The sequence below is a fragment of the Coloeus monedula genome, assembly GCF_965178545.1.
Source record: "Coloeus monedula genome assembly, chromosome: 3".
NCBI classification, from domain to species: Eukaryota; Metazoa; Chordata; class Aves; order Passeriformes; family Corvidae; genus Coloeus; species Coloeus monedula.
The window spans coordinates 54,013,180-54,039,736 of NC_138783.1; the positions used below are offsets into that span (position 1 = coordinate 54,013,180).

Here is a 26,557-nt window from a genome sequence, read left to right on the forward strand (position 1 = left end):
GGATCTGGCAGGGTTTGTATCAAGGCTAAAACCAGATTTCCTTGCAAGAATTCAAGAGCTATGCTTGGTTTAATTGAAAAATTGTGAAATTACATTCAGAAAGCAGGAATTGTTTTTACTGCCCAACACAGCAGCATGCAGCTGGGAATCCTGCTGTCCCAACAGAAACCTTCAGGAATTATTTTTCAGGATCAATTGCCAACTGCAGCTAGGATAACAGTAAGAGTGCTTTATAAACCATATTCTTATGATAAATATAGAGTACAGTCAGATACACTTTTAGTTCAGCTTTTTTCCCCCCTCTTGGTTTCTACTCTCCTTTGTGATTGCTCACATGTTTGTGTTACTAACAAGCTTGGAGTCCTCTCTTTTGCAGTACTGTAATCCAGTACATTCTCAATTTGAGTAATGTCTCACTTAGGACTAAACAGCCCATACCTTAGCAAATCTTCCTTGATAGTTTAGTTGGCAGCAAAGGTATATGAAGAAGAAGAGTCAATATTGACTGTTTAATAAAACTTGTTCCACCTTCAGTACTGACTCCCTCCTGAAATGTTTCCTGAAGGACAAGTAACCATAAACAGAAAGCCCATCAGATCCACATCGAGGCAGGCGCCTCAGTTTATTTCTTTCCTGGCAGGGTTGACTGAATTGAAATAAAGAAAAGGCTTCTGTTCAAGGAAACTGACAGAAAGGAAACAATTAAATCAGGCCTAGTAACAGTGACAAAATTGCTCCTTCCTGTACCTTTCCCTTAGAAAAGGCAAACTGGAATCATCCCTTTCAAAGGTGGTGCATTACTATTATATTGAGACTTCTATGCCCGTAGCAGAATAAGAGCTGTAGAAACAAATGGACAGAACCTCTCCCCCAATTCTAAGCAGAATAAACATCAAAGAATTTTAAAGGCACTTAATACCAGAACAGGCATATTCTACACAGCAGCTTTTAAATGCTGGACACTGTGCATACATTGAAAGAACTACCAGTATCTCTGAAGGCAATGAGCAGCTCACAGAGAAGTCGTCTCAGGTAAATTAACTATTTGAAGTATGCTTTTCCCAAACACTCCTGAAGCAAATGATGCAAGCAATTGCTTGACACACTCTGATTACAAAAGAAGTAACTTCTGAATTCCAGACCTGTGTGTACACAATCATAGCAGTGTAAAGATACTTATTTTGCTATAATCATTTTCCCAAGGGAACTCTTCAGTAACATGTGCACTTAGAAAAATCATTATGTCAGCACTAAAACTATGTCCATACCAGCTACACTGATGTAGTCAGTGGTGCCAGTTGTAACAACACTGTAGCAGCTTACTCTAGTAAAATTAAAACGATATTCAGGTACTTAAGCACTTAGGCTCATTAAAAAGAGGGGAAGAAAAAAAAAAAAAGGAAAAATAAAACAAAACAAAAACCTGAAACCTTAAGATTCTAAGATATTTAAGACCCTTTTAAAAACATATCCAGGAAAAATAACAGCACTCTGAAGGCTCTCTACTTCAGTACCTAGCTATGATTTGGATTTCAGACTGGAAAAAGATTGATCTGAACTACTATAGAGGACAAGCAGGATATTCCTGACGCAGAAGTCTGGCTGCAGTCTTTGTCTTAAATACAGGGCAAATACACACTGATTTTTGCCTTTAGAAAATGAAATGTGGAGAAAAAAACCCAATTACATACCTCATGCTCTCAAGAGTGTGTTACTTTTATTAGAGGCTGAGAGAATCAGAAGAGAAATACAGACTTTATACCTGCAGTTTCAGGGACCCCCCCCCCACTTTGAAGTGCCTACATGTGACACAGTTCAAGACCAAAGGAGCATGTTTTGCTTTGCAGGTTTTTTACCCTCCTGTTCAAAGCAAAGCGCTAGTTATGAAAACCATCATAACACAAGCAGTGTATTATCTGCACCAAAGACTGGATACTCCACTGCTCCCCAGTACAATAAATCCTTTACTCCATTCTACACCTGTAATAGGGGTTTTGGTTGCGTTTGGGTCTTTTTGTGTCTTAGTTTTGATGGTTTTTTTAATTGGAAAAGTTTACTTGACTCCTGACTACAATTTCTTTACCTTTCATAAATTTGTGTCTGATAAGTTGTTTTTTTAATTAATTCTGTGCCCAAAGTGACAAATCTAACCATGGTCACACCTGTAATCAAGAGCACACATCTAACCAGGGTTACACATTCACAGAGGTCTGTTCTAATCAGCTGTTGAGACAACACTGGTGTGAAGGAAATGTATTAGCAAGGTTTCAGCTACAGCTCTTTCCTTGTTCATGGGCTAGAGATGATGATCAAAAATGTGGCCACTGCGTTGTCCAGAATCTTTTGACCATAGAATCACCCATAGGCAGGATGTAAAACTTCCCCGATTAGGGGAAATCCTACCTCTAAACTCAGAAAAGATTTATAATCTTGAACTTTTTTCCAGATATCTAATGATTTTCACATTCAGAATGCACTGATAACCCTGTTTGGGTGCAGAATTTGACCAAAGTACATCACTGAATCAACCCAACTCCTCATCCTTCTCATTTCCCAGAGGACCTAGGCTGCAAACTCAGTTATTAAGGCTACCTGATATCACATCATAAAATAGATTGGGTCACACATCACCACATTTAAAGTCACAAGTCATGTTAATGGGGTATCTATAGGTAGGACTGCCACTCACAGTTTGCTAAGCAGCACAAAGGCACCATTGTGCCTACTACATTTTTACATAGAGAACCTCTCAGCAGTCATTGTTCTTTAAACAACAAAACCCAGTATGAACCTAAAGCAGAGCACCATCAGAATGGTGATCAACACAGAAACAGACAAAACCATCATTTCCAGTTAAGCACAGACTTGTACAGATTCTGACTCAGAGCCCTTTCTATGATTTCCAAGCTTAAAGGCATGGCTGATAATGTAATTCATTAATTACATGTAATGTCATTGCTTCAGTTGTTAATTATACCTGATCATTCTTTAAATTGTTGAATAACACAGTATAATTTTACTATCTCATGCCTCAAAAGCTTGCCAGCCTTCGAAGTGAAGGAGTACTGTCAAGTGTTCAAATTTATGAAGGAGCTTTGAAACAGACCCCCTTCAGTGGAACTGGATCTACTCCATCATTTCCACTGAAGCTGTTATTACTGGCAACAACACAGCTTTGCTAAGACCAGAGAAGAACCTAATGAGATTCAAAAATGCAAATATATGCAAAAACACCACATGGTAAAAGAGAAGTATCAATGCCAAATAGCTAGAAAAGCCATTTCATAACAGTTTGGCTGGAGAAAGCAAACCTCTTAGGACAGGTTAAGGGAACTCAGGCCACTGCTAGTGATCATGACAGAGCTCCACATACTGCCACACCATTAGCTAGCTCACAATAACTTCTTGTGCAAAATCTTGAGCAGAAAGTACCTTTGGGGACTGACACGTTCTTATGAGCTAGTCCATCACCAAAGGAAGATGAGTGATCCTCCTCTCTACCAAATAATTGTTTTCTTAAAGCAGGCAAACACCATGGCTGCCCTAGGGTCCTAAATTGATGTTCTTGTACTAAAACTTGCACTGATTAAATGTTTTACATATCATGGGACAGATGTCTCTTCCAAATCTACCTATCTTAGCTTAAAATAATTCTTTCTCCAGACAGTATGAATACCTCCATGAGACCTGAAATGTGCTCCCCAATCTGGATTTAAGGTCAGCTTTACAAGATTCCCAAAGACAGGCTAACCTAGCACATCTGATTGAAGCTGACTGAAGAGCATTAGCATATGCTTGCCTCTGACAACCTACAAAGTTATATTCCTGCACTCAATACAGGGGTTACAGCAAACAGCAAGGGCTGTCATTTCTTCAACTCTCTCTTGGAAAAATGGACATTGCTCTGCAGTTTCTCAAAGAATGAACACTCTCTTTGGGAGAGGAGACATAATGGAGGGATGCATCAGGGAAATTTGGTTTTCCACATTTAATTGTAGAGGTAAAATGATTCTGCTTCTAAACTGGAAGAGCTGCCCTCCCTGTCTGGTATCCCCTCTATCATATTAGCTGCCATGGAATATTAAGTTCTTACCAAATAAAACCATTTACCATTGCACTCTAATGTACTGAGCACATACAGTAGGAAGGGCAGAGTGATTTACGCAGGAGATTTACAAAGCTTTATGGACTCCATTAGAGGCAGAATACAAGAATACATATTGAGCTCCCACATTTTAAAATCTATGTTTGCATTAAATGCTCATCCCTTACTAACATGTCTGTATCCTTTTACTGCTGTAATCTCTGATGCCTCTCAGAAGCATTAGCACGTAACTTGGTAAAGCTTCACCAATACCAAGAGGATTGTTCAAGAATAACATCTGAAACAAAGATGTAAGCTTGCAAATGGTCATAAGCATGAAGCTTCATCAAAACCAGAAAAGCCATTTTGCAAATCCACAGTAGATATTGAACATCTCCTTATACTTACATGGCATTGCATGGTATATGCTGGGCCAGTACTGCCCACTGTCTCTCTTCAGCCAGACACGAACTGTTCTGTAAAAGAAAAAAACACAACATACATGTGAGGAAGAATTAAAAAAATAACCATGACTGAACGAAAGCAAAGTGGTCATGATGAATGTACTAGATGTTCTTCAAAATTAAATTATTTTGCTAAGAGGGAAAATAAACCTGTGAACTCCTACACCAGCCTGATACATCAGCCTCAGTTCAACCCCTGTAAGGTGATGAGAGTAGACCACTCCTTGGTTCCATGTAGTATTCAACACCTTGGCTGAACATATCTCAACAGTATTTGGGAACAGCTATGGCTTTTAGTCCTTTGCCTTTACAAAGACTTGAACATGACTGCTCATTCAACACTTCACATGAGGATTTGGGACACCACAGGTAGCCCAGTAGAGCATTCCTGTATCAGCACTTCCAGTCTCTGCAGAAGCCTTCCCCCTGCTCTCAGGGTAAGCCTTGGCCCACCTGCTGCCTGTTGTTTCATTGTTCTGCTTCAGGAAAACCTCTAAGAAAAAGAAGGAGCTTCTGAGATTTTCAGTTGCTAATTACTGAGATTACGTCCATTTGTGCCAACAATGAGCTCCTCAGCTTCAGGACCTTTCCCTCTCCTCAGTGCATGCAGAGTGCTATCAGAAGAAGCCATGAGCACAAAGAAGCCGAACTCTCATTCTTCTCTGAAAAGGATGACCAAGGTGACAAGCAGCCTTGCAGGTCTCCTCTGCCCCATCAGTTTGGAGTTGTTGTCCTTGAACAGGCACTTAGCACCCCACAGTGCTCCCCACAAACTCATCAGCAGTTTCCTCTCTACTAGAAGATCTTCCCAATGTATCTCAGGATTATTTTTGCTTTCTCATGATCATATCATACTGTCAGATCCCTGTTACTCAATCCATGCCCTTCAGACACTTGAGACATTTGTTGCTTATTTCCAGAGCAGAGGATCTGGACTGATGTACCATCTGGGTCATTAAATATTTATTATTTCACCTTTCATTGCCATTTTCTTGTTTTGGTCCAGTCTGAAGCCTCTTTGTAATTGAAGTTCTCTCTTAACTTCAGTTCATCAGTTAATTTCATCAAAACATGTCTAGTAACAGTGTCAACAGTTAAAGCAGCATTAATGTCTTTCTTGTTCCTGCATAGCCCACTGTCACCTCAATTACAGCCACCTGTTACCTGCCTTATTGTTCCTCTAATCCTTATGACGCCTGTTAACTAGAAAATTCTCCATATAATACTGTATTGCACTCTTTATTGATTTACACTGAATGTTTTCTCTAGAAAACATAGTTATCCAAGACAGCACCATGTTAGCATAGCACAATAGATTTCGACCCATCACCCACTTCTATTTAGCCTTTTCCACCAAAGTTACTATGCAACAGCAGATACAGGAGGGATCTAAAAAAGCATTGTTTCTATAACTTGTGCTTGATACTACTAAGGAAAAAGAAACAAGCAAGAATGGCTCTTTTTAGTACATAAAACATGTAGTACATAAAACAGCTTATGGAAAAGACCATATGATCATTTCTACTGTTACCTCATTTTATTAAAAAAGCAGATTGCAGCCCTCTTTAGTTGGTACAAGTTCAGAGCAAAACCATAATATAATAAACATAAATATAACAAATATAACAAATATAATAAATATAATAAATATAATGAATTAATTATTATAATATAATATAAATTGATCTAAGGCATTACATACACAAATATAGTCTGAATTGAGATGCTATGCATAATAAAGCAATTCCAAAACTAGGAATCTGTCCTTCAAACTAAAGGCTGCACCATCATGGCTGCCTGTATTGCATATATCCAAAATCAGGTTCCTGATTATCTTACCCTGCATTCAAACTCCTTTTGCAGCAAATAATTCAGAGACCGTGGGTATTTGGGCACTACACAAGCTGAATCATTGCAGAAATATCTCAGACACTTTGACACAGTATGTTGCTCTAAAAACTATCACTTCACTGGGTTAACAAGTCCCAAGGCTAGAAAGCTCTCACAAATTACTGAAAACATGTAACATTCACTATAATTATCTCTTAAGTCTAGTGGCCTTTTTGTGTTGAACACAGCAGCAGCTCTGAAGCAAAGACACCAAAACTTTTTATAAGGCACAATCAGCAGCCAATAACAATGCTGACATATCTTTGGTGATGAGAGGGACAGACAAATCCTTCTGTCATTTCTCCCCATAGCTGACCACAGCTGTTGACTAGAAGCTCCAGAAGCACATCAACCACTCTGTTTCCCAAATGGATGAGCTCTTACAAATGTGTTTGTCCTTGACAAGTGAGGTTACTGTGGGAACGAATGAGTGTGCACAAAAAAATAATGGGATGAATCACAGGGAGCTGAAATAATTCAATATGAAACTGCCCTGAGGAGGTCCACCTGTGAGAGACCTGTCTTTCTTGACCATCCCAATCTATGTATTTGAGTGCTATCAATTTCAAAATCCCCAGGCTTCAACAATGCCTCTCCTCTCCACTCTGAGGCTCTGGCAAATAATAAATACAGTGTAACATCTTACAGATAATTCAGCTTGCTAGGAATGGACTATGTAGAAGAACAGATCTTTCAAAAGCTGGAGGAAATAAAAAATGAATTTTATTTCCAAAAATGGCAATAATTTGGATGCTTTGGGTAGGTTTTTTTATTGTTTATTAAACTGTACCCACTGCCGAACTACTAATTAATTTGACAATTACATCAATGTTAAGACTTTCAGATGAATGATACTGAAACAAAACATATTGTTTATTAAACTGTACCCACTGCCGAACTACTAATTAATTTGACAATTACATCAATGTTAAGACTTTCAGATGAATGATACTGAAACAAAACATATTTTCTAGGTTTGTAAAAAGAAAAACAAACTGCTGGAGGTTGTGCTAAGAGTGAAACTACTTTTACTAATATATGCCTTTTCTATAGGTACACAGTATGCTCATTTCTTAGTGTAGTCAAATATATTTCCATTCAAGGACTAAATCATGGGACTAAATGAGAACTAAATGAGAAACAAAGCATTCTAAGAATAAAAATACTATGAAAAGATGTCATCTAACTGTAAGGTGTGCAAAAGGGAACATAACCAGCACGTCAGTTCATGTAACTCTTTAGAGAAATAACTATCTCCCCACTAAATGATTTTAAATAAAGGAAAATAAAAGATCTTGTAAACAATTTATTTTATAATTAAGGATGATTACTCTGCCTGTCTTTAAAGCAAACATTTAAAATTTATATTAAGCATTATAATGGAATTCCAATATCTATGTATAAGCTCATGTAAAAGCATGAAAATTATTCCTTATGTCAGGAAATGACAATTCAGAGTTTTCTTCTCTTAAGATCACTGAAAGAGATAAAACATTTTATTGAAAGAAGGAAAACTGACCTCAGTTCAGTAACCTTTTCTAGCTAACTTTTTCTCAAAGTAGATTTGGGCTAAAGAACAAACCACATCAACTACTCAATCTGGGAGAAGCCAAATGTTCTTGGAAGATCATGTCCTTTTTCAGCTGCAGTTCTACACGTTTCTGTATACTTCTTTACAGAACACTACCCACTAGATGTAAAACTCAGAGCTTTTGGAGCTTCTAAAGAATGCAAAGAAAAAAAACCAAGCATGAATGAAAATAAGCTTTTTTATGGATATCCAGCACAAGGACTACTTGCTGCTTGCATGGTTACTGGACTTAAACAGCACCCACCCAGGTCAGCATTCATTCTTCAGCTGCTCTAAAGTGATTCGGTCAGCATCACCATGGAAATTAGTTGTCCTTTCATTTCGTTGCCAGTGAATTGACTTGGAAAGATTTTTAGAAGCTGTCAAATCGATGGATATTCTTCTAGTCTTTTCATAACAGAGATGATTCATTTTTAAATGAGACAGGACATACAGAAATAATTTTGCCATACAACAGACAGGCTATGTCTTCGTATATTAAGGGGATGTGAAAATTGCATATTTTAAAAGAAAAATTGCTTCTCTCTGTTATGATGAAGAGAATGTTCCTCAAGTCCAGGTGGCTGTGGATGTACCAGCAGGTCTCAAGCACACTGCCAGGCTGTGCAGGTGTGCAGGAGATGGGCTTCACCTGAGCACCTACTACTCATGGAGGTGCCCATGTCAACAGCAGCACGTCCGCCTCAGCATGGCAGCTCTGTACATCACCATCTACAGAAACTTATTCAGGCACTGGTATCTCATTTATGATAAAAACAATTTGTTCATACAAGCTGAACTTTGTGCATCTAGGCTGCACTGTGCCCCATGAAAATCTGTACAATGCCGCCATGTTGGATGCGAGATTCTCTACTCTATCCCTACTCTGGCCTGAGCAATCACCTCACTGCTGGAAAACTCAGTGTCCCTCGGAGTGTTGGAGTTGAGTTTCTGTGAGTGACTCATAGGCAGGGCTCCTTTGTGCCTTGCATGAAATTAAGGCAAAAGACAAACACTGGTGTTGCATACAGTACAGACATATTGATGCATCAAAGCACTGGTCGAAGACGTTTGTATGTTGCAATACTGTGAAATCTGTGGTAGGGAGATTCATTACCTCAAGAACCAAGATCCCTATAACACTCCACTTCTCCAGAATATCCATAAACCCACCAGTTCTAGTTCTACAGTTTGAGTGAGGAAATCAAATATATCAGTTTCCCATAACAGATCCTTCCTCTCCTGTTCATTTTTTTTCTTTTTTCCTTTCTCACTCCTGTCTCTTAAAAAGTTTCTCTTTGCTGAGATGCACTTCTCTAACATTATCACCTTCATGCCCCAGACATACACCAGGCTATAACAGAGCAGAGGTAACCCTCAACACATACAATTTACTATATTATTTTGTAGGTATTCTTGGGCTTCAGGAAATTATTTTAAATGGCATTTTAATGTATTCCTTATTGTTTATACCTTGGACCATATACTGCGGGATTATTTTCTCTCATCTTGCTGAGTGACCAAGACCAGTAAGCATCAAATGAGATGTGAAATTATTTTTAAGTCTTTATTTTATTATTTTATCATTTTATTCTTATTTGTAGTGAGGACAGAAATTACAGAGGTATAGAAACTTTCATCTGTCACTTTCTAAAGTCATCAGGCTTATTCAGAGATCCTTTGCATGTTATATCTCCTTGGGAAAGGAGGGTATGCGAACAGTGCAAATGACATAGTTAAAAATAAACATTTCCTACTGTCCCCTGTTCTAACTACAGAACTGATTTAACACAGTTCCAGAACAATTTTGAAAAAGGAAAAATAACACACCAAACTATTCTGGAAGGCCCTTTAAAACACTCTTCCAGCTATTTATTGACAGAAGAAACAAAAAGATATTAGGATAATATTATATAAGGGTTAGTGCAATCTGTGAGGTTTCAGGCATACCTAATGGAGTATTAGCACATATTCTTACCATCAGTACACTGACAACTTCTTTAGTGTTGAAAAGAAACTTCACCTATTCCTAAATATCCAATAACAGATACTTCAGAAGTATTCAAAAGACATGTCTCTCTAGAAACTAAACATCTGCATTTGTGACAGCAAAAGCTCTACCTGATGCCAATAAATAAATGTGACAATAGTAGCATTTGAAGTCCAAGTACACCACTGACAGCTTTATTGCCTTTAGCAGAGACACACTGTCATAAGAAGTAGGATAAAGAAAATTATCAACATAATATATAACATATAACAACTGCATTAAACTGAATTATACAATACTAAAAATCCCCCACCATCTCCAGGGACTTTTGCAGGCAAGAGATGTGAAGAGATTCTGACTTCCACCAGTTAGTGACATGGAACCCTACTGTGAATAAAGTATCTTTCATGCTTAGTGGCAGCTCATGAACCACTGCCAGTGTACTGGAACCAGTGATGAGGAGTTTCATCTCTCCAATAACTTTTGAAAGAAAGTATATGAAAGCAAAAGTCAAAACCAGAACCAGTTTCTGGGTCGGCTCGTGTTTCGGGGAAAACAAATAGAAATGCAATAGTAAGTGCCAAAGCCTCAGGCAACAAGAGGACTTTATCTAACAGTCCTTATCCTATGTCCACTAAACAAAAAGCAAAAGAAAAATCAAGACAAAACCCCAGTACTTCCACACCACCCCCACCAAACCCAACACCAAAGGCCCAGGGAAGTGAATGACTGTCTCTCACTCAGACTCACCCATATTAATTCCCACAAAACCTATCACACAACTGTGATGGAGGATTCTGCATAGACCCTGAAATTTTGGGGCACATTCCAGGTACTACCTTGTTTTCACCAGTTTTGATGAACAAATGTGTGATTTAAGCTGAACTAATTAAAGATTAACTCACTGGACCTTTTCTGAGACTGTGTACAGCTATACAGCCACAATATATGACTGATATAAAGCTATTTAGAGAGCATGCAATGGAGGTCCATAAGGATAGTGAAGGGTCTGGAGGGGAAGCCATATAAGGAGTGGCTGAGGTCCTGTTCAGCCTGGAGAAGACTGAGTGGGGACCCCAGAGCAGTCTACAGCTTCCTCTCAAGGGGAAGTGGAAGGGCAGGTACTGATGATCTCTTGTCTCAGGTGGCCAGCAATAGAACCTGAGGGAATGGCATGAAGCTGAGTGAGGGGAAGTTGGATATTAGGAAAAGGTTTTTCACTGGAACAGGCTCCCCAGGGAATTGGTCACAGCACCAAGCCTGCTGAAGTTCAAAAAGCATTTAGACAAAGCTCTCAGGCATGTGGTGTGATTCTTGGAGTATCCTGTGCAGGTCCAGGAGTTGGACTTGATGATCCTTGTGGGTCCCTTCCAACCCAGGATACCCTATGATTCTATGATCACTGTAAATCTGGTCTAGGTTCTTTTGTATTAGAAAAGGGCAGGTTCAGTTTCTAAAATAAAGTGCAAGAGCTACAAGTTCAGGAAAAGGGGAAAATGTGTGGGGAAAAGATTAGAGTTCTGAAGAACGGACTTTATTTCAGGGCTGTTTTAGAGAGGTTCTCTCAGCAGTGATTTCACAAAGGCATTTCTAGAGGATACAATAGCCTCACTGTAACCTTGGTCTGTAACTCATCATTGGGCTTCCTATAAAATAAAAGCCTTTTGAATAATAACTGCACTCCTTACTCTGTATCTCTCAAGCCCTGCTATGAAACCATAGGAGCAGTAAGATCTGACTTCAAGAGGAACCTGGGCCAGCTCCCAGCAGCCAGCATCTTTGACATCCTGCTGTTGTATCCAAAACACTGCTGCCATTGTCACCAATCCAGCAACCCTCACGCACAAAGCTCAGAAGCACCAGAGAAACAGGATCATGGCAAGGGAGGTGAACCAAGCAAAGCTTGCACACAGTCCTGGATGTGAATAGCACAGGGAGCACACCAAAACACACATGGTGGTTGCTGGATCTGGTAGCAGTACCTCAGGCACCAGCTGTGTGGGAGGGAGGAAGGAGTCTCATGAGCACTTGAACATTCAAGTGCACTGTCAATCCCACCCAGTGATATAAAAAACCATTGCACTAAACAGAGTGCCAAACAAGCAGGCAGATGGACTGAAAGGCAGGATTTTTTTCACACAAAGCTTACTAAGCAGTCAAACCATGCTTTATAAGATGCTTCCCCATTTAATTCATGCTGCTAAACTAAATGCAGATGCACATTGCGTAATAGGGAAAATGTCAATGTTTTGGTAGGTTTTATGCAGCTAGAGGATTGCATAGGTTTCTCAGGGTGTTATATCCATCAGTTATACTTGGACCTCAGAGAAAGTGACACCAATTTATTTAACACAGTTTTGGTTTACATAGAAGGCTTTTTGAGTATTTCGTGGGAAGTGACTAGAAAACAAAGATCCATAGGAGACAATCTCAGGAGAAATGAATTTTTATGACTCAAAAAAAAACCATGACAGCTTTACTACTCAGCTGTGAAACAGTTTCCACCCATTTTTCAGTTTTCTGGACAATGAGAAATGCAGTTCAGTGATTTTTCCAGTTACCTGAGTACACATGCCCAGGAGCAGTGCAAGCTCTGCTCTTCAGGCACTGGACGAAAAACGGATTCCGACCAGTTTCCACTTCAGAAACTCTGGTCAAGTAGAGACCCAAAAAATGAACCATAAGTCACAACCACAGAGAAATACTCCGTTATGTTGAGGTTACTAGAACAAGGTTCAGAGAGCTGGGCTGCCTCAGGTCTTCAGCAGCTCCACAAAAGCAGTTGTCATCATGTGTCATAAGAAGCAGTGCAGCGACTACGTCACATTCCAGCAAAAATGCTGTAGGGAAGCTAACTTATTCTGCAAATGCAGGTAAATGCTGGGCTGGAGTTCCCAGTAAGCATCAACCTTCAGCTTTGGAAAGTATTAAACAACAAGTGCTACATCATGCTGGGACTTCTTTCCAAGCAAAGTTTCAAAATTAAATACATCATTAAAAACTGTGCATCAGTCTTCCTTACAGATCTTTGGGGTAACAAAATGATCTTCATCTCCCTCTTACCCACAGATCTCCTTCACCCATACCCCACCAAAGGATTTTACTTCCAGAACAGATGCAGCTTTGGTGCTGCCTGTACTGATCAATTCCTGTTTGCATTCAGGAAGCATAAACACACAACCTTTTAAAGGTAATTGCATTGGATAATTTAATTATTGCAATCCAATTACTTTCACCTTCTTCCCACATTCAAATGTTTCAGTAATGGAAGTTAATAGAAAGATCCTCATTAGATTAAAATGCAGGCCTGCTATGCAATAAGTGACTCAGTGGAACCATGCTAAAAATACCTAGTGGATCCAGAATTTGAAAGAAAGAAACCCTCCTACGACCCTATAAATTGCCCATATAGCAAAGGCGAAGAACTAGAACCCACCAGGTCACTGTCCTGCTTCCAGCTGCCTGGTAGGAACATCTGTCCAGCAGAACACAACGCTTTTTTTTTTGCTCCAAAGCTCCAACTTAGTGATAATTAAGTTACACATGCTTCACTCTGCATAAAAATGAATGCATTATTCAACTGATAAAAAAGTGGCTCTGTGAAGTCAAAGCTGAACATCCTCATTTTCAATATACATACCACCAGTATGGCATTTCTAATAAACTATAGTCACATATAGGGTAATTTACAGGAAAAGATTGATATTTGATCCCAAGCACTAAATTAAGTCATACCCTTAGACCTCAACTTATTTTTCATATAAATGTTTGATTAACTATCCAGTGTAACATCTAGTAAAGTATGCCTTTACTGCAGAGAAAGAAAGCCACATTTCCACACATGTAGAATGATGCCCTCTCTCAGCATTTTAATTTCTGGACCTAAGTCATCTACATCACTCATTGCAGGAGACTAAATTAAATCATTAACTACTTCACTGCTTCTTGCAAGGTATTTGAAGTATTAAACAGAGTATAGCCATTCATTGAAGATATTTCAGAATCCTGGTGTAAGGAAAATAGGATCCCAGATGCAAAGAGGGAAGACCATGCACAACCTCTAAAAGCGTTATTTTGCCTTGACAGTTTATTTAACACATTCAGTCAGAAAGTACTCAACATTTAATTAATGTAACATAAAGTTGTAGGGGAAACCCTGTGTTTCGTGGATTTTGAGAAGAGCATCATATGCCAGTGCAAATAAACCCTTTTTGAAGCAAGCAGCTATTAAGGCCCAACACCCATAGATTTCCCATAAAGTCATTAACTCTCAATGCAAACATTTCTTTCTGGTACTATATAAACGATTGCTTTAATAAATTGTTTCTCTGATTTTATCCTTAGTGAAAAAAGCCCAAAACAACTGTGCTGGTTTTTGCTGGATAGTGTTAATTTTCTTCACAGCAGCTGGTATGGGACTGTGATTTGATTTGTGCTGAAAACAGTGTTGATAATATGGAGATGTTTTTGTTATTGCTGAGCAGGGCTTACACAGAGCCAAGGCCTTTTCTGCCTCTCATCCAACCCCATCAACGTGTGAGCTGGGAGTGAACAAGAAGACGGGAGGGGACACAGTTGGGACAGCTGACCCCAACTTACCAAAGGGATATTCCATATTATATGGTGGTGTGCTCAGCATGTAAAGCTGGGGAAGGAGGAAGGAAGTGGGGGATGTTTGGAGTGATGACATTTTGTCTTTCCAAGTAATAGTTACATATGATGGAGCCCTACTTTCCTGGAAACGGCTGAACACCTGCCTGCTGATGGGAAGTAGTGACTGAATTCCTTGTTTATCTTTGCTTGTGTGTCTGTCTTTTGCTTTGCCTATTAAACTGTCTTTATCTCAAGCCCTGAGATAAAGACAGGTTTTTTTTACTCTCCCGATTCCCTCCTCCATCCCACCATGAGGGGACTGAGTGTGCAGCTGTCTGGTGCCTAGTTGCTGCCTGAAGTTTAACCATAACAAAATCCCAAACCAAAATCCAACCCCCGTACCTCTACTGCATAGGTAAATTCCTTAGACAGTAAATAGGACAATCAGCTGGTCACATGCAGCTGAAGGTGCTGAAAGCTTATTGAAACACCCTCTATAAGAAGAGATAGGCTTTTGGTTTTTAAATACTGCTGAAAAATTACAGCACCGTTTTTTCAGAGACAACAAACATATCTACTTGGAATGCATTTGTGTGCTCTAGGCCACACCAAAGTGCCTCTGGAAATGCTCTCCTTGAGGCATCATCAAGGACTTTCTGCAGAGGAATCGAATTTCCAGTTCCTCCAGCTGAACTTGAACAATTATTCATGAGTGATAAAATGTTCCCTCAGCTTTTCTGCTCATTGCCATTTTCCTCTCAGGGCAGCCTGACTCAGAGATATTTTCACTGTCCTCACACAAACACAACTCCTTCAGGCTTTGCTCTTCTAGAGGAGGTAAGAAGCCTCTGACCCAGCAGGACAACTTTGGCTGGGGAGTTTCAGTACTCTGGGAAGGAAACCAGAAAGGCCAACAGAAGTGATGCCAGCAAAAAGGGACAAAGAAAGCAGGGCAAAGGTACACAAACACAACCCTGTCCTGAAAGGTTTGTACAAAAGCTGCAAAGGAACTGCAGCCCTGAAGTGCTTTACCGAAGGCTCTCAGATTTCTTCTTATCATGCATACTGCAGAGTGTGTTGTGAGGTGCCAGCAAAGCCCAAACCTCTGACTCCGTAATTTAGAGATGATCTGGCATTTCAAGGGCTTAAATGACAGTCAGTTTGTCATCTCTGCATTCCTGTAGGGGTTGCATGGGGAGATGGAAATCAATAGAGTTGAACAGAAACCATCTTCAAACTGGTACTGTGAGACTGAATATTCCGTCCTAAACTTTAGGTTTTATTACTTACAAAATTTATTTTTACAAAAATCTATCTCAAACATGCAGTGCCTCTTTATATCCAGCTACTTCTTTCATGTGGCCTAGTTGTAGCTTTTCAATTTTTCAACATTCAACTTCATACTGTAGTAATTTTATTCTATCATGTTTACAATAGTTAATAGCAAATTTCAGTGAACATCCTCTTGCTCTCCTGTTACAAGACTAGATTTTCTGTTGTCTCTACCTTCTCCACTGGTTAGTTGCTGGGTATACTTGTATCATTTTTTACATGCCTCTTCTTTAAGGTAATCAATCTTTCCAGTCTCTTGGAAGAGCTGTTCTTGTATTTTGTTCCCCTTACCTGCTTTCCAATCCCTCTAATGAGGCAATATCCTGTCTGAACTGGCATCTTCTGTACTAAATGCAGCAATCCAGACACAGACAAACCTGCTAAATTATAAGAGCATTATCTTTCTTTTCTTTATGCATCTTCTTCCCGTATGTACCCTAGCAGCATTTATTTGCAGCAGTTGTATACGGTTTTTATTCGTGCTGGCAGGATTTAGAAACTTACAGACTATGGATGAAAGAGAAAAAAATATATTTATCAATATTAGATTCTCTTTGCAATACACTGCTATCCGCTTGGTAAGTTCTCCTGCACTTCACATCTCTCCAGACTCAATCAGCTTATCTGCTAATTTGGGTTAGGCATCTAGTCCAAATCATTAGAGGAGGGAACAAAGGATTTGTCAGCCACAGCTCTCAGGGGCAATCCCAGAACCATGTGTTTCTGGCAAGAGAGGTGGAAAGAAAATTATAACGGAGAGCAATAGGCAGAGGTTATCAAATACCAGGATAAACCTTGACCATTTGCATCAAACTTTCTCATTGTGAAGACAGGACAGGAAAGCCATGTCTATTGCAGAAGCATAGGGAGGACAGAAGACCGACTCTCCTCAGGTACAAAAAAATGCATTATTTAAATATGTGAAATGGTGCAACATATTGCAGTGCAGTCCCGATGGGAGACCACTGCTTAGGTGACTGACCAAACCAATAAATCCTGTAGCAACTTCAGTTCAATTACCTAGTTGTTGTCTCACTGGTAACTTCCTCTTTGCTATAAGGGACAGATATTCTGGTTCACAGCAAAAGCAGCAAATATAAAAACCTCTTTGCTGGCACCTTATTACTACATTACTTTACTGGCATTTTTCTTTAGAGGGTTACAAGAAGAGTCCTTTGCAATTCCTGTCCAGATGCTGTCTCAGCTTGCCTCCTCCAGATTTTTACTGCTGCCATTCATAGGGAAAATACCAGTATTATCTTGGAAGAAATAGATTTGAGGTTATCAGATAAAGTAATCTCTAAAGATCTGCTTCTCTGCTTGGCAGCATCCCACATGTAAATCTTATTTCAAGCTAATAAAAAACGTAACATCCTCAAGTTCGAAAGTATTAAGTACTTACTATAGTGGTCATGCTACTGAACATGGTGATTACAATAGAGGTAATAAATAGAGTATTTATATATTTACAGGAATCAGGGATTCAAGAGAGAATATTTTCAAAGCAAGGATTGTCAAAGTCATTGCTGATTTAAATAGTGGGCAACTGTACATGAACACTGGAAAAAGCTTACCAACTTTCCCCATCCTGAATAAAGATGAAGTTCCTTACCAGAGAGCTAAAGACCACCTACTTCCAACCCCCCTGCCAAGGGCAGGGACACTTTTGACTAGATCAGGCTGCTCAGGGCCCCATCCGACCTGGCCTAGAATGCTTTCAGGAATGGGGCATTTGCATCTGTGGATGTTGCCTTCCAACACAAGACTACTAGTTAGCATAGGCATGGGCAGTGCAAAGAAAGGCGCCTGAAGTAATGACTTGGCCTATTCAAGGGCCATTGTAAGCAGAGTGGCAGCAGATTGAAGCAGACCAGATCTATTGCTGACCTTGGCAGAGGACACCAGATTTTAAGTGGTAACACAAGGTAAAAGACAGCTAGAGACAACCCACTGGGCCAGTAAATCCTTGTGCTATTAGTTAAAGCATAAAATCTGCTCACAGCATCTGCTGGGGAAAAAGATGAGCTGAGGTGGGGTAAAGACAGTAAATAAGAGAAGGGTCCTTTTTGATCTTGTGGCCTTGCAGGCTCAGCACTGTCTGAAAAATAAAATCATGTTTGTAATTCTGGCTCGACTTTTTTGCAGGTCAGACAGGATTACTTCTTACACAGAGGGCAGGGAGGGGAGGAATAGCTTTCCTTACAGACAGTTAAATTACCATGCAAAGACACGACGTGTCCAGTTACCTCAAGCCATGAGATACATGTCCCACAGACTAAAACCCACTCTGTTGCTTTCACAATCCATGTGTGTTCTGCTGTGCTAAGCAGTTCCTCCTCCCACTCTCCTGTCCTCGTATCTGAGACATGCTGAAAACATCCAGGTGGAATGACCTGACAGTCTACTAAGTCTCTTCTACATGTCATGCCTAATAGAAGTAAATTGTGTCTTCTTGTCAGGTACACACGGTGAACTTTGGAGGGATGTATGCAGTCTGTGAGCAGTTATCAAGAAATGTAAATTATTAAGAGCCTGCAGCAGGTTAAGCAGTTTACTTAATTGAGAGATGTCCCAACTACTGAGCATCAGAGGAAGGCAGTGCACGTGAAGGGCATTATTTAGAATCAATTTTTATTCCAGTTGGAGGGGAGGAGGCAGAAAATATTAGACAGAGCTGTTCTGTGGACAGGATCTGACCCTGAAAACAGATCAGATGGACAGTTTGCTCTAAATAACACCAATAAACAGGAACAGCAAGTTTACAAGAAAGACTGAGAACAGTTACAACCTCAAACACTGTAGTGAACAAATGGGTTGCTTTGGAAGCACACACGTTTTCATCATCTGCACTGCTCAGTGTAAATAAATACAAGCTAACAAAGGCTGTTGGAAATGCACAACCATATCATTTCACAAATGCATCCTTTCCCCCTAGCACCGTACCTTTAAAATACTCACTTCACACTCTTAAGTCTGAAAGGTCAAGGCTCGTCTTTGCTTTTCCTACTCACTTTTTCTTTTTTTCAGAGTATTTAATGGTTTTGTTTGATCAATTTTTGGAAGGAAAATATTTCTGTAGAAGGAAACAAAGATTCATGGTATGGCAGCTGCATGCTAATTAAAAAGCCACTGAATGCTGAGGATCTATGTCCTACCTTTCCCAGTGGTCAACCATTAATTCTATTTAGGACATAGGAACCACAGAAGACAGTCCAGTAGCCTACTTCCAAGCCATGCACTTAAAAGCTTAGAGACATCTTTCTGTACTCCCAACAGTTCTCCCAGTCATCCCACACTGTCTCTTCCTCTGGCACCCTTTATTTTTACACACATTTCAACCACACTATTTCTCTCCCCAGAGTTTTGGCTCCAGCATCTGGTTCAACAAGCGCTGACAGCGATTTACAAGTCCTGCTAGACTTAGCCTTTTAAAATTACTCATGCTATTGGCAAGAATATAAGCTTGAGATGTGTATGTGTTTGTGGGAAAGGTGCATCCCTTTGCATCCCTGTACTTCTGTTTTCAGGAACACCCTTTAACCAGCAGGTACCAGGCTACCAAGGTCACCTCTCCTTGTCAGTAGAAAGCCTTCAGCATTTTCACCCCCCACAAGCAACTGCAGAGATAGCCCACGTTCCTCCTCAAGCAGCTGATGCTCCCTTCCTCACCAAGCCAGCTTTGAAACACCAAGGCAAAGGCAAATATTGCCATTCTCCCCAACCACTGCAAATGAAAGAAACTCTACCCATTTGATTTTCATTTCTCTACTGCTTGTATCTTCCCATCCCACTCCCTCATGCCTAGGAGGCATTACACATTCACTGTCTCTCAATTACTCATAACAATTCAATGCATTTTAATAATATTTAAACAGGTTTTAAAAACCCTAGTAATAAACTGGGAATTACTGTGGACTGCTGCTGGACCACAGAAGGATAGTGTGGGTACTTCAGGTTTTTAGAAGGCAACACCTTGCAGATAAAACCAGCTAAACACAGTAAAGGCTTTTTCACATCACCAATACACAAGGTGGTTTTTACCAATTTCTGGTGTCAGTGATTTTCCTGATCCAAGCTGCCTCATTTCACTTTCATATAAGGTGACTTGGATATTGATATTTAACAGTATTAGCAAGGATGTGCAGCTGCTCCAAGTTCATGCAGGAAGGAGACAGCCTGCCTTTTTTGAATTCCAAATTGATAAGAGGAGGGTCACTGAGAGAATTAACAAGCAGAAAGGTGAGGAAATGAGAGACTGAGTTGAGAGGAGTTAGAACACAAATGGGAAGAACAAGCAGTAGGGAACAGGATATAAAGTACAAATGATACAAAGCCTGCAGTAAGGATGGCAGTGATTGTCTGGTTCAGTAACGCTCAGACAAGGAAACTGAAAGAACACAGTGTTTTGGTAATAACAGGTCTATCCAAATGGAAGTAACAGGCTGAAGACAAACCATTAAACCCCAAGACTCTCCCACCACTCCGATTACAGTGGTATCAGGGCAGCTTTGTGCATGTGCATTGTCCCTCACCAGAAGGAAGGGGAGCAGTCCAGCTCCACATTTTGCATTTACGAAGCAGCCTGGTGACAGACAGGGCAATGAAAACCTTACAGCCGCACTCAACAGCTACCCTCCAAATTTGTAAATTGGAAAGTATTTCCCACATTAAGGCTTCTCCCCAAAGTGCAGTTGCACTTACCTTGATACCTCACAATTACGAAGTTCTTGCTCTGTTACTTGGGACACTAAATCCTTTAGGCTCTGTTTTCTTTTAACAGACAGGAATTGGTTTTGGCATTTAAGACAAACAAAGGTTCATTATCTACTGCTGTGAAATAAGCATAGAGAAAAATATGTTTGAAAAAGGAAGTTATGACCATTGCAGGCTATCTGAATTCAATGTCAAGTGATCTTTTCCCAACTGCATACTGCAAAATTTGTACATATTTTAAGGAAGACAAAAAGCTCCACTTCTGTTGTCTTCCTCTTCAGTGTTTATGGAAAGTTTCAAGTCTCAGCTCTGGCTCTTAAATTCCTACTCTCTTTTCTTCCCCAACTTGAGTCAAGTTATTACTGGGTCTCAAGAATGAAATATTTTTTTCGTCAAAAGCAGCTTAGTTTTTGAATAAACAAACACACAGAATCAAACTTGGTCCTGTTTAAGAAATATTTACAAAAATGACTACTAGTCAAAGATAAAACCCATTTGTTTGAGATGCTTCTAAATCAGTCCTGGACATATAGAGAAAGCAGCACCACAATCCAGCTGCACAAGAGAACTTAAGGACAGTGGTACCAAACACCAGCAGGTCTAAGGTAAGAGCACAGGACTAGGAGTTCTGCTTCCACTGATGCCTTTTCCCGGTCTTAAAATCAAGAGTCAAACACGATTAGAAAGGAAAAGGGATTTGACCTTGGTATTTATTTTAAGGATCCTTAGGTGCACACGTCCAGGTCAAATGCACCAAAATGCACCCTGCAATTCCCCCAAAAGATCTGGTATAACATTATGGGTTTTACTGATTAGCATATCTATCAAAAATTCCCCAATGAGAGGCTTGAATGAGCCCCCCTCCCCACGGAGCCTTCCCCTGCATGGTTCTATCTTGGTTTACAGAATGTGTTCTGGAGAGGACCTTGGGGTCTGGGGCACACTATACTCTACCTACGAAGCTTCTAAAATGTTGAGTCTCTCAGCTTGACAAACAAGTCCAAGAATGTAGGCAAAAAGCACTAAGAATACAGAAGTTGTAAAAAAGGTATAACAGGGGTATAAAAGAAAAGGGAAAAAATCTTCATGGCGTCACCACCATAGAGGTAGTGACTGAAAAATGGGACTCTCATGAAACACCACAGTGCAAGCCACTCCACACTATACAAGCTAATCAAAAATGTAGCAGCTACATTTTTTCATAGCATCAAGACTGGATATGCACTGACTGAACAAGAACTGAGCTTCTCTGCAAGGCAGGATGGATAATCACACATTCATCCCATTCTTTCTCTCTACAATGAAACCTTTCCATTTCAACTTTCAGCTTTAGCAGATGATTTCTCCTTATTTTTTCAGACAATATGTAACCATATCATCTTGCCAAATAGCAACACCAGTGTCACCCTGATCTGATTTCAGAAAAGAAAATCAATTTAGTTTCATAGGAAGGAGGGAGCTAAGTTAGACATCTTGTTCTGTTTATTTTTGTTACTTCTGCATAATTGATAGCTACTTGTTATTTAATTTTATTTGGCTCAAAATACGCTTCTCTCTCTTAGACTATGGTTAAAATTGTTGTTTCTACAAGATCTTATGCAATGGAGGCCAAGCAGAATTTCTATTTGTGTCCAAAGTAAGATAGTGCAATCTTGTGGTACAGCAAAAGCAGCAGATTTTGTAGAAAAATACTATAAAGATTGCTGTACAACTCTTACATCCCGGGAATTCCGGGCATACATGATTTAAAGGAAATTTTGTTGCTTTCTTGATCCTCTGATGCTTTGAAAAGGCAATCAATCTTATAACAACTCGGGGCTGGGCCAAAATACTCTGACACCTTTTCCTCAGTATCAGAGGACCTGTACCAGAGGATAATTTCAGATCAACCATCCTGAGAACAGCTAAAGTAATATTAAAAATGAAACAAGAAACTTTTCATAGGAAACACAAAAGGCTCCTACAACAAGACACTCCACACAAGAAACAAACTAGAATATATAAATTACCTCACAATCCAAGAGGGAACAACAACATACTGTAGAAGACAAGGCAAGTCCAACAATCCTTGCCACTGGAAAACCTGGCTCCAAGACACAAAACCCAGCTTAGCAACTTGGGCCAAGCTCAGGAACAGGAGGAGAACACAACTGCCACAGGGCAGCACCATGCCAAAGAGTCTCAGAACAATGATGCTACATCCAACACATTTTCTGACTCCATCGCTGCCCCATCCCAGTTACTCTGGCAGTGACAGCTAAGGGATATCTATCACCCTTGTGCAGCTGTACATGCACTCCTCCAGCAACGCAAATACCAGCTGTCCTTTTGAAATGCTCACCTGGTCCCACTCATGAGGCCAGCAGCAAAACTCTCAAGTGACACTGGAGCAGGATGAAACCAGCCATGACAATTTTGGTGTTTGTTTGCATGTTGAAACAAAAGGAAATTACTATTTCTTCCTGACAGGAGACACATCACTGTCCCCGAAACAATGGGTAAAGGAGCAGAAAAAAGAGAAAGACTGAAATACTGTGTGAATCATCCACCAGATACTCAAATGGAAACAGCTTGTACAAAAACTGTAAGATTATGGAAGAGACTCTCTCCACAAGACTTTGCCCAAACAACACCTGTTACATTATCAGTGGCAGGTAAACTGAACAAGGCAGAAAGACCTATTTGACAGTTATAGAACAAGCATCTCTAGCTATAAAGTACTTTCTATTGAAAATGTGCTTTGAAGACTAATTTAATTACTGTACCTGAAGTTTCCTTGCTTTTCTTAGGTAGAGGAGCTCACAACCTGTTGAGGCCACCCACTTCCCCTTCATAGTTCTTTGTGGCATCACCAGTTTTACTAGGAAACGGAAGTTTCTTATTTTCTGTCCTCCTTGAAGTTTTAATACAACCTACAAAACCTATTAGAGTTTTCTATAATCATTTGGCAGCAACACCAAATGTATGGGCAGAAAACTGCTTGGGGTAAGGTCTGTGACAACTGTATGTCCAGCTTATTTCAAGTATTTTAGGAATTGAAAGGAGCACGAATGTAATTTTTATGACTGAAGGTCTTTTCGAAGATGAAATATTTCAGTAAAACTTCACAGCAGTTTGTGACTGGACTTCCTTGACCTTCTTCAAGCTATGCTCTTGATTCGGATGAAGAATTCTCTCTTCAGCTGTCTGTGTTTCAGATGCAGATGACTGGTGACTTGCATTTCAAAACTGGTCATTACTACAGCTTAGCACTGTTCTATGACTTTAAAAATACAGGACCAAAGCTCTCACATGGCCTGAAACAGTGAAGGGACTGTCACACTTATTAGAACAAACCTGGGTACTTTTACTGGCAGGCACAGTGCAGCTGCAATGACACCCAGCCCACTGGAATGATGCCACCCCAGGATGGTGTAAGCAAGGAAGGAGCTGGCATATAAGGAAGCATTCATGTCCCATCTCCCACACCTACAGGACATGCAATGCTCTGCTCAAACTGGCCAAAGATACATCCCTGGGTGTCAGAAACAAAGGCTCATGGAGAAAACATATCTTGACAGCTATTGAGGAATGCCAGAAGATGTATTCACATCAGTTACAGGTCCAGTGTTTGGGCCTCCTGTGGTGCAGGAAGCGAACAAAGAGGTCTGACTAGAGAATTTGGCCACAGAGGCAATGAATGCAACTTCAGTGCTCCAGCTGGGTTCCAGCCCTGGCTGCAGCCCCGCGGGTCATTGGCCAATGTCACACACAGGAATTTGGCAGGCACATGAACTTCTGCTCAGTGCAGGGGCCCTGGGAGATCTGTCCTCCTCTAGACATCTGATTGAAGTTATCTTAAGAATCTCAAACTATTTTGGTCTCAAATTCAGAGTTATTAAACTTACTATTACAGATCTCCAACCAACAGAAGTGCTTAGAGGCGTAACAGTTTCAAGGGCTGTGTCTTGTTTAATCCAGTGGCTTAGTTGGTTTGGGGGTTTTTTTTAAATCTCAGAACCAATGTCCTGTAGGCAATCTGATACCCCACCAGGAGGAACGGCCACATGACCTGGGTGCTTCGGAGATGTGAAACACACCTACCTTAATAAGTGACACAGGCCTGGGACCAGCCTCCGGCAGTGAGGCCATCTGGCATAGAAACCAGCAGCTGCATCCAAGCTATGTACTGGGAACAGTCCCTGGTAGAAGCCGACTCCCAAACCCTGTATGGGGACTGCCTGTACAAACTGGCTGACGGCAAGAACAGTGCCTGATACCAACAACCAGACACCACAGCCAGCCAGATCCCCGTGTGTCTCGGTTTTGAAAGACAGGTGTCTGCTAAGGAAGGCAGAAGCCCCCCTTGAAGTGGCAGATATAACCCTTTTTCCCTCCAAGTTATTATATTTTGAAATCAAGGGCCTTCAGGCAGAGATGTGGGAAATAGGAATAACAGTTCTTTACTATATATATATATATATATATGTATATGTATATAACCAGTCAAACAAAAACAACAACAACTATGACAGTAACAGCACACACAAACCCAGTGCCAGCCTTCTCGGCTGTCAGGCTATTTCCCCTCGGGTGCAGTTCCGTTCGCAGCCGGCAGGGGCGCTGGCGGCTCCCGGTGAGCAGGGCAGGTGCGATGGTTCCCCCGCGGCTGCAGGGGGCGCTCCGGAGCGAGCTCGGGAAACACGCGGGCAATGGCGGCCTGGGATCCCGGGAAGGGAAGGAACAAAGGCTTCACAAACCCCTGGGCAGCCGATCCCGGACTCTCAGGAGCAGCAGGCTGGAAACGGCAGGCAGGAGCGGCAGGGACGAACGCAAATCCCGGGTGGCAGGCGAGATGTATCCAGATGGGAGAACCCCACAGAGGCCCAGGCAGGCAGGGCGAGCAGGGCTACAGCGTAGCAAAAGCTCGAAGCAGCAGCAGCGGGGCAGGGCAGCCACAGCTCGGCCTCCAGCAGGGCAGGGAAAGCGGCTTTTGGGGTCCCGGCGTTGTTTCCAGCAGGAAGAGAAGAACGGCCAAAAAAAAGAAGAAGCAGCAGCTCCTTTCTCTGCAGCTTCTCTCTCCGGACGCTCAGAGCGAACTGCCCCCACACCCAGGTGTAGACAAAAAAGTAGCCAGGCCCGCCCCACTCCCTTTTTGTCTTTCTTAAGTACAGCTATTTGTCCCCTAGCAACATGCATATGGGAGAAAATTCCTTTAACAGAAAAAAAACCTAAGACTAAACTAAAACCCCAACATTATCCACCCCGAATTTTTTCCCATACTAACATGTTACATGAAACTTAACTTTTTTCTTAACCATATAAATCTATGCATTACCCAAATTATACACAAATATACATGCTGATAGTGATACAAGTACAGAGTCATGGGTAGTTCACCCTAAAACAAGGTCCCCTTGAGGTAAGCATCGGGTCTCTCCATCCTTTTGCATCACCCACCAGGTGCAACCTGGTCCCTGAGCAAAAACGACCCCACGGATGGGTTTGTCTTTGCTCAAGGCAGACTTTACCCAAACAGTTTTTCCAAGCATACCTCTCATGTGCACCACTGGAACCTTATCTCCGTCTGTTGTTTGTAGGGGTTCGGATTGGGCAGGGCCTGCTCGGCTGGTGGAGCCTCGGGTGTTAACTAACCAGGTGGCTCTTGCTAAATGCATCTCCCAGTTTTTGAAAGTCCCCCCACCCAGTGCCTTCAAGGTGGTTTTAAGCAATCCATTACACCGCTCAACCTTCCCAGCTGCTGGTGCATGGTAAGGGATGTGGTACACCCACTCTATGCCATGTTCTCTAGCCCAGGTGTTTATAAGGCTGTTCTTGAAATGAGTCCCATTGTCAGACTCGATTCTCTCAGGGGTGCCATGCCTCCAAAGGACTTGCTTTTCCAGGCCCAGGATGGTGTTCCGGGCAGTGGCGTGAGGCAC

General features: G+C 41.0%; 1 protein-coding gene across 1 annotated transcript in view; it reads right to left on the reverse strand.

Moving 5' to 3' along the window:
* Positions 1 to 26,557, reverse strand: part of WDFY2 (WD repeat and FYVE domain containing 2) — a gene marked incomplete at its 5' end in the record, with an annotated part of 70,133 nt that overhangs the window by 25,134 nt on the left and 18,442 nt on the right. Inside the window, one exon of the mRNA XM_082278458.1 lies at positions 4,493 to 4,560. Within this exon, the coding sequence (XP_082134584.1) occupies positions 4,493 to 4,560 (68 nt within the window). The remainder of the gene's footprint in view (positions 1 to 4,492; positions 4,561 to 26,557) is intronic.